This window comes from Anabrus simplex, chromosome 6 (assembly GCF_040414725.1).
Source record: "Anabrus simplex isolate iqAnaSimp1 chromosome 6, ASM4041472v1, whole genome shotgun sequence".
Taxonomy (NCBI): Eukaryota; Metazoa; Arthropoda; class Insecta; order Orthoptera; family Tettigoniidae; genus Anabrus; species Anabrus simplex.
In genome coordinates, this window is record NC_090270.1 from 185,277,651 (window position 1) to 185,292,060 (window position 14,410).

The following is a 14,410-nucleotide window of genomic DNA, read 5'->3' on the forward strand; positions in this document are numbered from 1 at the left end:
AACAGTGCGGGTAGTACTCGAAATTATACGGTATATCATTCTGCCATTGTTCATAGTCATCATAAATCACAATAGCCTTCTTGTAAATAAAGTAGAATTCATTACAGTGAGAATTCATAACAGCGAAATATTTACTCGCTATAATGGATTGTACCTATATCAGAATTTTGTGTAAAAGTCGGGGAGAACCCTATACACATTAAAATCGATATGAAACGGCAATCAGTTGGTTCAAAACTTGCGTGTCCGCGGATGATTTCCACACTACGGCTTACTTGTTTGTTAGTTTTCGAAATCCGATACTACATGAAAGTATACGTTTAATTTCATTCTGAAAAAATTACAGTACTGTATTTCTCGGAATACAAGACAACCCCCACTTTTTCCTTCAAAAAATTTAAATCAGGTCATCATAAATCACAATAGCCTTCTTGTAAATAAAGTAGAAGTCATTACAGTGAGAATTCATAACAGCGAAATATTTACTCGCTATAATGGATTGTACCTATATCAGAATTTTGTGTAAAAGTCGGGGAGAACCCTATACACATTAAAATCGATATGAAACGGCAATCAGTTGGTTCAAAACTTGCGTGTCCGCGGATGATTTCCACACTACGGCTTACTTGTTTGTTAGTTTTCGAAATCCGATACTACATGAAAGTATACGTTTAATTTCATTCTGAAAAAATTACAGTACTGTATTTCTCGGAATACAAGACAACCCCCACTTTTTCCTACAAAAAATTGGAATCAGGTCATCATAAATCACAATAGCCTTCTTGTAAATAAAGTAGAAGTCATTACAGTGAGAATTCATAACAGCGAAATATTTACTCGCTATAATGGATTGTACCTATATCAGAATTTTGTGTAAAAGTCGCTTTGTGAAAGTTGCTTTGTAAAATTATATGAATGCCTTTGTTGTAGTGTACGCAAGTTTAGATGCCAAACATTGGCTTTCTTTATGCCGTAATTTTTTTGCAGCTGCACAATTATTCTTTATTTTTGCGGGTTTAATGACCATTAATTTAAAATTGCATCATAATACTGAAGAGAACCCGTTGAAAATTTGCCGGCAATAACTATTCCATACGTCTCTACAATACGACGATCAATCAGGAAAGCTAGAAATGATATGATATAGGCTTTTGAGCTTATGCCGTGTCAAGAAAATAAGGTGAAATTCTGTATGTTTCGCAGATAATTTTGCTCTGCATCGTCAGAAGAAAATCTAGACTCTTCATGAGAGAGACTTCTCTTGCTGTCTATAAAACTGTTACTTTTACTCAGTGTCAGATATAACCGCCTACTGCTACACTTACGTCTTGCTTGCCGGCATCGGCCAACGAATGAGCCTATTGCGCCACAGTATGGCCATTCCACCCTTGCTTTTTTCATGCACATACCTCACAATTTAATCTAAGACTTCTTTAAAGCTTCCTTGCTGCGGACAACTGAATGTATTTTTTGTACAGTACACATTTTTTAGCTATCTTTTTCTTCACGCTAACGCCGAACATTGCCTTTAGTTAGGCCTATGGTGTATTTGTGGCTGCACAATTATTCTTTATTTCAGAGTATATAACAACCATTAACTCAAAGTTGGCATCATAACATCGACGAGATCCCGTTGAAAATTTGCCGGCAATACCTGTTCCACGTATATTTACTGTCTATAAAACATAATTTTACTAAGTATCTATTACAATGGACACGTTATAACTCTGCCACTGAGTAGCTGTGGCCTTTCTAAGAATTCAAAGGCTCGCATGTTTTGATGCCATTCTACAGATTTGAGAAACGTTTTTGTAGAGGCTAACAGAACGTCATTCTCTCTTCACTATTCCCCAAGATCCAGTGACATTACACAGAGGCACTGTACAACCGGTTGCCGCGGCTAGCGATGCAATAAAAAGGCGGTTGTTTATTGTCAACGAGTTTTGTGTGTGCGTGCGTGCGTGCGCGTGCGGTGATGGAATGAAGCAGCGTGGTTACCACGGTAGTTGCCAGTGGTGTTCATTACTGTTAGGCCGCAAATGCAAAACAACCCTTGATTTTTCGCATGAGATTCTGAGAAAAAAAACAATGCCTTGCATTTGGAGAAATACGGTATCACTCCAGAGGGTTCTGTGGCAAATAGCTCAGTTTTCTTCAAACAGCATCACCTAACCTAACCATATGTGTATCATGAAAACACACTTCAAACACATGTAGATAACCTCCTCGCTATAAATTTACAAGATAACAACCTTTCTGTAATTTAACCAGACGCAAGAAAATATAAACTAACCTCTGAAATCATGCACTCTGCCATATCTTGAGGTGTATCCCCATTCTTGTATTTTCCATTAAAAATAAACGATCGTTTAGGCAGCCATTATTTTTAATGGATAAACAACTGTTATCGGACACATTATTTGCGCATTTATTACGAAAACGTGTTCTCTTCCATTTCAAATTTTCTTTACGGAACAGTAGTCGATGGGTATTACTAATCGACCATGACATCGCCTTCGAATGTCTACGAGAAAACTCTCTAGTGGACATAGCGATAAAACGATACTAAAGGTAATCGATCGCATGCAACATCATTGCTAGGGTGCATAAATATTGGTAACGGGAAAAATCGCGCGTTTAATCGCTCGTAATAACGCATGCATCAGTGATAGGACTCTTACTGTAACCGGAGGATAATACACGGTTTAATACAGGAATTTTGAAGGGACAGACAAAAATTGTCGTTATAACGGGTTCTCGTTATATGCCGTACTCGCTATAACGGAAGTCTACTGTATTAAACATCTTAATTTTTTTTGGTGAACTTTTACCTGGCTTGGCCTCATCTTAAAAAAGAGAAACACCACACACATGAAATACATACCGTTTCTTGAGATACAGCGTGCATGTCTATGTATAAAAATGTATTTGAGCTTCATTCTTTTTTTTACAAAATGTTTCTTACACTATATTACAACATTTATCTTGAATGATAAATTGTTAACACAACTAAAATATAAATTAAACATATATTAATTAAAAAATATATTTTTCTGACACAGATTCAATGCAGAAGATTAATAGTCTGAATACCCAGGAAGGGTAAAGGTATCTGCAAAAGCCTCAACTTCAGCTCGTAATGACTTCACTTTAGTAGCGAAAGTGGCATCTTCTTTCAGTACTCGTTTGAAGTCTACAAGTTTAGGTCCAGAAGTTTTTGTCACTTCTTTGGCCAGCTGTAAACCTATGACAAAAAATATATTTTAAGAAACGAAGGAAGTAAATAGTCTTAAAAACAAAATATAAAAGAAATAATGTACATACAATAGTGAAAAAACAATTTCAACCTTTCAACTTCTATAACTAAGTTTTACCTCTATCAGGGTATTAAAATTCTGTGTCTTAAAACAGGCATCATACATTAGGTATACAGTAGAACCTCGATAATTCGAAATCGGTTAATTCAAAACCCCGCCTAATTCGAAGAAGCTCTCATTCCCGGAAACATGAGATACAGTTTTGCATGTTATTTAAATTGTTTAATTTGAAATACGGATAATTTGTAATTCGAAGTACAATGTCGGACCCATTACTGAAATCAAAACTTTTAATTCGAAACTGCCTTTACATTTTAAAACAATAGTATGTCATAGAGTAATTTCAACTCGAAATTCATCCGCGTCATAATAGAACGCGTGTTCCAGAACGCGGAGCGGTAGCTTTCCGCACTTACACTCACTTCGGTGGGTCTACAGCGCACTTCATGGTTGCTAAGTTAAATGAAATCGGAATTCTTTTGTATCCAACCTTTTAAGGAACGCCAAAATATCACGCAACAGCCAGTGTGCGGAAAAACAGAACACTGGCAATGCCGGCAGTTGACGAAAAAACGTGACTCATATAATAAAATTCGTAGGCGCCGAACAATATTGTCATTGCCGATGAAACTGCATTGCTTTATTTTAATTGCGAGCCCAAACGGTCTTATGGTTTTAAAGGGGAAAGTGCCAGCCAGGGAATCGTACAAGGGTGGGGGATGGGGGTCATAGTAGTGCGTTGCTATGCACATGGAAGCGAGAATCTTTATCCCCTCGTCATAGTAAAGTTCGATAAGCCACAATGTTTTGAGGGCGTTGGGCACTTTCCATGGCAGTACAAAGCATCTAAAAATGCATAAAGTATAGAAATCCAAAAAATAATGCATTTGCACAGGGGAACCAGCATAATTTATCCTCGTCTTTGATTTTTTTTCTTCTTTCGTTGCGTGAGGTTATGTTTGTCAAGGATTTATCCAAGTGCATTATTTGAACATTGTGAATGCACCTTGTTGGATACATTTCGGAAATAGATTTTTTTCCATAGCATTTGAAAGGTTTGAACTGTGAATCGAGGTGATTGCATGTATTAATGTCTTAGGATACTTTGTGACGCGGCAGTTGTTCACATTTCTCAAGTACGAGAGGAGTGCCATGGCGGGAAATCGTACAAGGATAGAGTCACAGGAAAGTTCGATTTTAAGGGCATCGGGTACTTTCTGTGTAAATACAAGGCATCTAAAATGCATACAGTATAGTAATCCAATGAATAAAGCACTTTCATATGGGAGCCAGCATAGATTTCTCGTCGTCTTTGAATCGTGCTTTTTTCTTTCTTTCTTTCTTTCATTGCGTGAGGTTATGTTTGCCAGTGAGACATCCAAGTGCATTATTTGAATACTGTAAATGCACCTTATTGGATACATTTTGGAAATAGTTCATTTTTCATGGCATTTGAAAGGTATAAACTGTGAATCAAGGTTAACTGCATGCAGTAACGGGTCTTAGAATATTCTGTAATGCAGCAAGGGTTGGTACTTCTGAATTGCTTATTAGTGGTTAATTCGAAATGACGTAATTCGAAGACCGATTTTTGAGTCCCGACGACTTCGAATTAACGAGATTTTACTGTAATTAGACTAATGCAGGATACTTCTGAACATTCTAGCAAACATGCTCTTAGATTCTACATGCTTCCGTATTTGCAAAATTGACCATACCCATACGTCTACGGTCTCCAGGATAAGATTTAATAATTAAATTATTTAAAATCCCTGTGCACAATTTTTATGGGTTTGGTTATAACTATATATTCGTGGTACTCTGCAGTATCAAGTTCAGTCACTACATGGCACTCGATAGCAGTTTATTTCATACTTTTAAGAATCAAAGTTGCAGTACACCAAGATTGTGAAGTACCATCTATGATTGCAGTAGTAGAGATGGCACAATAAAGGCTAAAAGAATAGTTATGTTAGTGATATAGATGACTCCAGCAGTTAAACAGATGAAGTGGGAGACAAGACTAGGCCTAAATGGTACCATTTCCAAAATAACTTTTCAAAGTTTATGCCTAGGCATGGTTATAAAAACTATGATGGACAAAACTTATCACACCAAGAAACCATATGATAGCTTATGAATTTGTAAGTACATAAATAAGTTAATATGTAGCCTACACCACTTTCATAATCTGTATTTAACAATAACTAAACAACAAATCTAGATGTTATGTTAGGCTATTAGTACTGATGAAGCCGCCACTCTCTTACGCATTTTAAAGCTACTGCCAGCACATATCAATACCAATCTTAACATGGAGTAGAGATGCTACAGACTTGCCTCTTCTGGCACTCCATCTACCGCAGGGGGAAGAGGTGCAATATAGGTTTTGGTGCGGCAGAATGAGAAACCTCATTTTCTTAAATGCGACAATAGAGAAAGGCTGGCAGTATGGCAAAGATTATGACTCACATATTTATTTATTTATTTATTTATTCTATGCTTGTATGTGGCACGGCCGAGAGGATGCATCGTGCTGACCACACGACCCCTTGTAATCTGCAGGCCTTCGGGCTAAGCAGCAGTCGCTGGGCAGGCCAAGGCCCTTTCATAGGGTGTTAAGTGCCGTGGGGTTTGGTTTTTGTATGTGGCAAAGTTAGGGCCCACAGCACCCCTCCTACACTTAACCACAACATACAATACATAGTCACAATTTGGAAAAATAATGCTGTTTACAGTCTTTAGAAACTACGTAAGTGTCTGCCATCATAATGAAAACTCCCCAAACTTGACTGAACTGATAGTAGGACAATTAAGAAGTGGTGATGGGAGCCTGAAATATGATAGATTAGTTTGTGTTATGCTTGGTATTTTAACAATCCCTCACAGTAACGCAGAATGGTGAGAGGATATTTAGTCAGGTGACTAAAACACAAACACAGTTCAGGTCATCTATTGGTGAAGGATTTGGAGAGATTGTTGAATGTAAAATCAAGGCTACAGGGTAACTGCTTTCAACAAACCTTTGACAGAGGGTTTCTTAGACAGGCAAAATCTGCCACTGCTGCTTCTTTCAATCTACAGCAAATTTCTGCTGATGGAGAAGCTTCTGTAAGTCAATAAGATGGAAGGAAGGTAGGCCTACCATACCATACATGTTCTTATAAATTTTCCAGTGTCATGTTTGGCTCCGTGGCTAAATGGTTAGCGTGCTGGCCTTTGGTCACAGGTGTCTCGGGTTTGATTCCCGGCAGGGCGGGGAATTTTAACCATAATTGGTTAGTTCAGCTGGCACAGGAAAGAGGGCCTACCATTATAATGAAAATTTCCTAACCCAGTCTTCACATGAGAAAAGACGTATGGTGACTACCCAGTCACGTTTCTGGGGTAACGTAAAGAGCTATGCAATTCAATACAATCTTACATGTACACTACCTAACCTAGAATTTTGTATACAATGTAGAATTCCATAGCAAAGCATGGGTACATCGGCTAGTAGGCAATAAAGAGTAGTGAAACACTAACGATTCTTAAAAATGACAAACATGCACTGTGTACACTAAAATCCCAAACAGTGCTTACAACCACTGATTAGTCGTTAAATAAAAAAACACACATACATTCCTCCTTTTCCTACCACTTTTCTCACACCTGTGGGGTCGTGGGTGCGAACTGCATCGCACATGTGGATTTGGCCCTGTTTTATGGCCGGATACCCTTCCTGATGCCAACCCTATATGGAGGAATGTAATCACTATTGCATGTTTCTGTGGTGGTTGGTAGTGTAGTGTGTTGTGTGAATATGAAGAGGAGTGTGTTGGGACGGACACAAACACCCAATTCCCAAGCCAGACTAATTAATCAGAAGCAATTAAAATCCCCGACCCGGCCCAGAATCGAACCCAGGATCCTCTGAACCGAAGGCCAGTATGCTGACCAGCCAACGAGTTGGACACATACATTCCTTCTTATTATACTTAAAATTACACTTTAAAATGAATCCTTGAGATGGAACTGGCCTTATAAAATTGGTCTTTTATATAAATCCATTGTTAAAGTTAGTCCTGCAAAACATGCTGTTTGAGGTGGCAAAATTAATCTAATTTTTATAGAAGATGGGACTCCTCAAGGTCGAAAGAAAGTTGCATTGAACCACTGTGGAAAAATGTTGCAATGCGATATTCAATTTGGGAGTCTGGAAGAAGGAGAGGAAGAAGAAAAAGAAACTGAGAAAAATAAGGTAAAATTACGCTATTTTTGCTTTACGTCGCACCAACACAGATAGGTCTTATGGCGCCGATGGGACAGAAAAGGCCTAGGAATGGGAAGGAAGCGGCCGTGGCCTTAAGTAAGGTACAGCCTGCTGTGAAAATAGGAAACCACGGAAAATCATCCCCAGGGTCACCGGGTAAAATTATGACGAGGGCCTAAAATTTAAGCAGGAAGAGATAGAAAACACACGCACCCCCTCCCTCCCCTTTTTTAAAAATTCCTTACAGCTGACAAACCTGAAGTGATGTGACTGGTCTTAGCAGCCACTGTTGCTTATCTCATCTTGTAACTGTGCGTCTTGGTGCGCGAAGGAGCTTGATTGGGTGAAGGCCGGAGGGGAGGGGTAGAGGAAGGAGAAGGAGAAAAGATACTAGCAAGGGAAATGTATAGAAGGGTTTTTAGTAACATAAATTCATCTTTTTTATTTCTGAGCAAATCAAGGAAAGAATGTATTTGGTCATATATTGAGCTTCTATTTTCTAAAATATCATTAAAATTAAAATTATTACTACATATGAAACTGATGCAAAAAATATCAATATGCTTTCTTAGACATTCACGAGATTGCCCTCGACCTTTGCAAAATGGTCAAATTTTTATTGACTGAGGTGAATGAGAGACCAGCTTCGCTCAAATGAATTCTCCTGGAGGAAGATGTTTTTTAGTGTTAACATGTTCCAGGTATCGGGTTGTAAAACTACAGCTTTACAATGGACATAAGCAAGCCTATATATGTCTGAGCCAGAAAAACCACCACTATTAGAATGAACAACATTGTGATTAAAAAACAAATGATGATTAGTATTACAGGTTGGAAAAGAGCAGCTTATCATAGCTTTATTTATTGTGCATTTAACTTGCCCCTTTTGCACAGAGTTTAATAATGAATTGCAATTTATACATAACTTCGCTAGGTTCAATGGGTTTAGCATCAATACCATTAACAGAATGATTGGAAAAAATTGGTAAAAAAAACAATGTTCTAAGTTAGTTCTGGAATCACATAAAAACCTAAATTTGCAACCTTCACCTACAACAATCCTGGAATATTTCAAATTTATTCAAGAAGCATGTTTTTTGCAAAGGGTCAACAAGAACAACCTCATGAATATCTTAGAAAGCATATTTTTGGATCAGTTTCATAATAATTTAAATGACATTTTAGAAAATTGAACTCCGTTATATGACCAAATACCTTCTTTCCTTGATTTGCTCAGAAATAAAAAGGCTGTACTTTCTGTAACTAAAAAAACCCTCACACACATTTCCCTTGCTAGTGCACTTTCTCCTTCCTCTAACCCTCCCTCTCACCCAAACACGTTCCTTTGCACACAAAGACACATGGTTACACCACCAGATGTGCAACAGCTGCCGCTACGACCGGTCACGTCACTTGAGGGGTGTCAGCTGTAAGGAATAAAAGAGGCAGAGTGTGTTTTCTATCTCTTCCTATTTACATTTTAAGCTCTCATCATAAATTTACTTCATTTTTCTCAGCTTCATCTTATTCTTCTACCAGGTGAGTTGGCTCTGCGGTTAGGGGCGCACAGCCGCGAGCTTGCATTGCGAGATAATGGGTTCAAACCCCACTGTTGGTAGCCCTGAAGATGGTTTTCTGTGGTTTCCCATTTTCACACCAGACAAATGTGTACCTTAATTCAGGCCACAGCCAATTCCTTCCCACTTCTAGCCCTTTCCTATTCCGTCATCACAAGACCTATCTGTGTTGGTGAGACATAAAACAAAATAGTAAAAAAGGAAAGAAACATCTTCCAGACTCCCAAACTGAATACTGCATTTCAACATTTTCCACAGTGGTTCACGAGACCCGCATTATTCAATGCAACTTTCTTTAGACCTTGAGGAGTCCCCTCTTCTATAAAAATTAGATTCACTTTGCCACCTCAACTAGCATGTTTGAATAGTCTACAGGACTAACATTAAGAATGGATTTATATAAAAGACCAATTTTACAGGGACTATTCTATTTCAAGGACATGTTTTAAAAGGGTTAGTTCCAACACACGAGTTTCTGGCGGTCACCAGCGGATTCATGCATCGCCCTGTGCGCACGTGCCGGTTTGGGATTGGTCCCGAACTTGATCATGTTGGAACACATCCTGGACAGCAATCTGATATGGAAACAAAGTTTGGTACGTATTTAGTATAACCTTGCCCTGTTTAGTTGTTTGTAGATTCATGTGAAAAAGGAAAGGGTAAATTACTGAAATACTGGTGAAATTCAATATAAGAACATGGTGCAACAAGTGTTTTAGAAATTAATAAAGTATGAAATACACACACATGGTTTATACTGTATTTTTTTAATTGGTTAGGGAGGGATATCTGGCTCCAAGCCTTAGGCCTATATTTCACTGTTAAGGAACTGTAACGTGGATCAAAGAAACGTTATAATTTATAATCTTTGATAAAACAACTTGGATGAAACATAAATGTTTATACATATTTAAATATTTGCGATTAAGGAAATACAGCAAGATAATGAACGATATTAAAGGAGATTATGGTCGAGGATGTAAGGAAGAAAAACGTTTTCAGCTTCCAATACTCGGCAGAAAGTACTGTGTAAGGGAACTGCTGATATTGTTACATTTGTGTTAGGCATAGTAAATCTCAAACTACAAACGTAAACATAAATTTACAAGCTGCTTTACGTCGCACGCTTAAGCTTCACACTTGTTTGTGAGTTTGAATGTGGCAAAATTATTAAAACCTATTCGTCCTGCCAAGGTGGCAACAGTAAGGGGGGCAGCTCATCACATGCATTACCAGATTGAGGGTTGAACCTTTCTTCAAGCCAAGTGCTCTACTGAAGTCATAGATAAACCTGTGAGGGTTGCCAAGGCTTTGATACTTAACATAATATTAGGATACGACTTCTTAGCTAAATATGGGGTATTGATAGATTATACAGCCAATTAAATATTCTTTGGTAATAGAAATAGAATTAGGTTGGCATGGGTTGAAAATAAAGCCTCTGAGTCGGAAACTTTAGAAACCAATGTACTGGCCAAACTGAAAACAGGACTGTTGAGGGTGGAGAAGAAGGAAGGCCTTGAGAAGTTGCTGAATAAGTTCCCCGAGGTCATTACTGATAGAATCGGATTTACTACAACGGTAAAACAAAAAATAATTTGTAAGGATAATAGCCCAGTTAAACAAAGGCCCTACCCACTTAACCCAAATAAACGAAAATTTATAGTTAAAAAAAAAAAGTCAAGGTAATGGACCACCAAAGAATGAATGAACTTTCAGTCAGTGTTGCACTCGGAGTCAAGAGGTGGACTCCATGTGGGAGACTCTTCTTCGACTTCTACTTGCCAGTAGCCAGAGTTCAAATCGAGGGTAATGAAGACTTTTGCCTCACTCGCTTGCTTTACCAGATAGCGAAGATCTGGCATGGTGTAGGCATCTGATATAGTCTTGTTATTTACCTGACGTAGGTCCACACAAAGTCGGTAATCACCATTTTTTTCTGATACTGAATTACGAAAGCTCCTGCTCTTATTCCACTGGGTTGCACTTCAGTTAGGAACTTTTTGAACTGAAGTATGGACAGACTCAGAGACAAATCTCCGGACGAACTATATCTTAAATTCCTCCCAGTCAAGGCTGAGCACTTTAATGTTCTGCCACCAAGTCCCTGCTGATGCTTTTAGCTGTTGGCTGACAATTTGCAAGTATATTTCCGTAGGTATATTTGTCCTACCCAGTAGAGACTCCGATGTTTTTAGAAATGCTTTAGGACACTCCTCGAGTCTCCCATGAAATTCCAGTAGGCTGTCTTTAAATACTCTGGGACCGACCGGTATTCTAAGGGGGAGGTCCATACCTCTGCTAGGTTGACTACTGCCTACAGAAATGTTTTTCTCCAGGTTGAAATTTTTCTATTAACCTCAGATTCAAACTTCGTAAATTTCTGGCCTACTTCTGTTTTAAAACTGTTGGATTCACACTAAATTTCTGGCCTACTTCTGTTTTAAAACTGTTGGATTCACACTCGATTCCTCCAATCTTCTCTTCGACTTTATGTACGTCTAATTCTACGCTACTGATTTTGTCATTAATTTTTGAAATATTTTCTTTCAGATCTTTGACCCAGGAATTGATTCGGCACTTTATTTCTTGAGACTGGGCCTCGATTTTCCCTTCGAGTTTTCCAGATTGGGTCTCGATGTTTTTAGACTGGGCCTTGATCAAAGTAGTTAGTTGTGCAAGCATAATGCTTACCCGGTCATGGGTTTCCTTCTCCGAGGTGACTTCGAAGTCGATACTGCCTGGGTTCTCCTCGTTTTCTATCAAATCCTGGCGCAGCCTCTCTTGTAACTCTGCCTTGCTTCCAGACGTTGGTAAACCTCGGGATGCCAGCGCCTTCCGTAAAATCACCACGGTCATTTGATCAATCTCCGTTGCTGAGTTTCGAAAGTCCTGTCGCGGTCGCCAATTTATTGTTCTCAATATGCATTTTTTAATTTATGAAAGGAAAATATCACACGAGGACAGGCTTACTTCTCTGTGTAACAAATTTATTCTCATTACGATATAAATGCTGTTCTTGTCAACTGCTCTTTTTATTCTCCACTTGTGTTATCCTTTTTATTCCCTAAGAAACAATTGCTCTTTTCAAATAATCTACAAAGCATATATACAGGTTTCACATCAATGACCTATTGTTGATGTTTCTTGGTGCCATATTGGAAGTCTTTGTGTATTAATACGTCGTCCATTGTAACGTCCAGGGACACAAAACAATATGGGACACAAAACAATATATTAACACAATTTATAGATCATCGTAACTCCTATAATTTTATCTATGATATTAAATATGATTATTGAGCGTTTTACCATAATTAGGATATCGGACCTATGACAGTAAAAGTCAAAAGGACACTAGCAGTGTATTCTCATGATTTTAAAGTAAAACCAGGGCTGAGACAAAACAGTGTCCTGCCACCCCCTTTTGTTTATAAGAGTTATGGATGAAATACACAAGGAGATCAAAACAGAGATTACAAAAGAAAAAACAAGAGCATGGTTCTTTTCAAACCATGCAGTAGTGATGGTGGACAATGAGGAACAAATACTTGACCAAGTGAATGTGTGGAGAGAATTGAGAATTGAGGAATAAAAATTAAAACTGCACAAAGCAAGACTGTTGTAGTAACAAGAAAGGAATAGAATGGAAGAGACTGTGTGGAAGTGAATGACCAGCCACTGGAGATAGAAAAGAAGTTTATCAAAAGATGGGAGGATAAGTCATGAGTAGACATCGGATTTGTGTGCAAATGTATATTTTGTTTGCCGAAATGCAGACTTCCAAAACCGACAAAGAAGTGCATTTGAAGGTGAAATTGGACAACTTTAATAGTGCATATATATGCACTAGTTGTAGTACCTGTCATGACGGGTCAGTCATATAGCATCTGCAAATTTATCTAACTCCCCAATATTTAGGCATGCTTTTTTACTTTGGACGCAGCAGCATCCCATCTATTGGAGATGAGTGGCAGCAGAAGAGACAAATCACACCACAACAATGGTCAATGTAATGTTGTTGTTGCTAAGTTTTTTGAGCTTTTGGTATTGTAGGCCTTCACATTTAGTTTTCTCCCGACTCTCTGATATTAGGGCATCTAATGTAACAGGAGTCATTCCTTCTTCTGTAACTCCCTCTTGTCTTATTCTTCAAGCGATAGTTCCTTTATGGATTTTTTCTCAGTTTTTATAATCATCTTCACAATTTTCCTTCTCCATATGGACTGCTGGCCACGCTTTATTACACCTTAACACAATCATGCCATAAACCATCATCAATTAACATGATTGAACAACACGCCTATTTTGATGTTAGCAATGCTTAGCCTTGATATGGACTACGGAACAAAAGTCTAAATTCATGAATTCTGTTATTATAGTCTGTACGCTAAAACTTTTAAAGTCATAAATGATGATCGTAAATTGTATTCTCTATAACTCTTCAACAGGACCAATAACATAGGTATTTAAAAATTAAATTTTAGGCACCTTCTCCTAAACTACCATTTTATCCAGTGGGAATATAATTATTTATAGACTAAATTACAGTGCTTCATTTCCTGACTTTACATACCGAGTTCCGTTAATTTCTGTTCATCCATTTTCTCGTTATACGCGTACATATATACATACATACATACATACATACATACATACATACATAGATGACAGAAAATTAAAAATTGTATTTCCTTGTTGCTGTGGACACAACCGATACAAAAATGCCATTCTTTCTAAATTCTGAGCAATGTACAGACAAAACTCTTATTTTACATATACAGTAGAACCCCGCTTAACCGAAACCCGGCTTTACCAAAATGCTCTGGCAAAACTGTATTTTAATATTTTGTTTTTACCCTCTCGTTCTTAGCCGTCGATATTAGTAATTCTCTTGCTATATATGCTGAGAGCTACTAGGCAAACCCTATTTTTACATCATGACTTATACCCGAATGCATGTGTAGCATAAAACAAAACAGTTTGTTTCTTACCATCTTGAACACGCAAGAATTGTTGTTGTTGTTATTATTATCATCATTATTACTGTATAATTCGTCATGAAGGTTAAGAAGACTGTGGTTAACGTTGCTTCAGCTGCGGGAGTTTCATCTTGTTTACTGCTCGGACTATACTGCAGCTTCTGTTAGAAAACCAGGGAATCCAGCAACCCTTCTCCATTAATATTTTTCTTTCACCCGAGGTCGTTCCACTGGCCTTGCGGTTTCATACTGTAGTTCCAATGCTTTTCTTACCCCATTGCA

At 38.0% G+C, this 14,410-nt stretch overlaps 1 protein-coding gene across 2 annotated transcripts in view; it reads right to left on the reverse strand.

Annotated features, from left to right (window-relative positions):
- Positions 1 to 2,907: 2,907 nt before the first annotated feature.
- The window catches only part of Shmt (serine hydroxymethyl transferase), a 131,813-nt gene continuing 120,310 nt past the window's right edge, over positions 2,908 to 14,410 (reverse strand). For both annotated transcript variants that reach the window (XM_067150094.2, XM_067150093.2), the window contains exon 9: positions 2,908 to 3,244. In XM_067150094.2, coding sequence (XP_067006195.1) covers positions 3,078 to 3,244 — 167 coding nt within the window. In that variant the 3' untranslated portion in view covers positions 2,908 to 3,077. The remainder of the gene's footprint in view (positions 3,245 to 14,410) is intronic.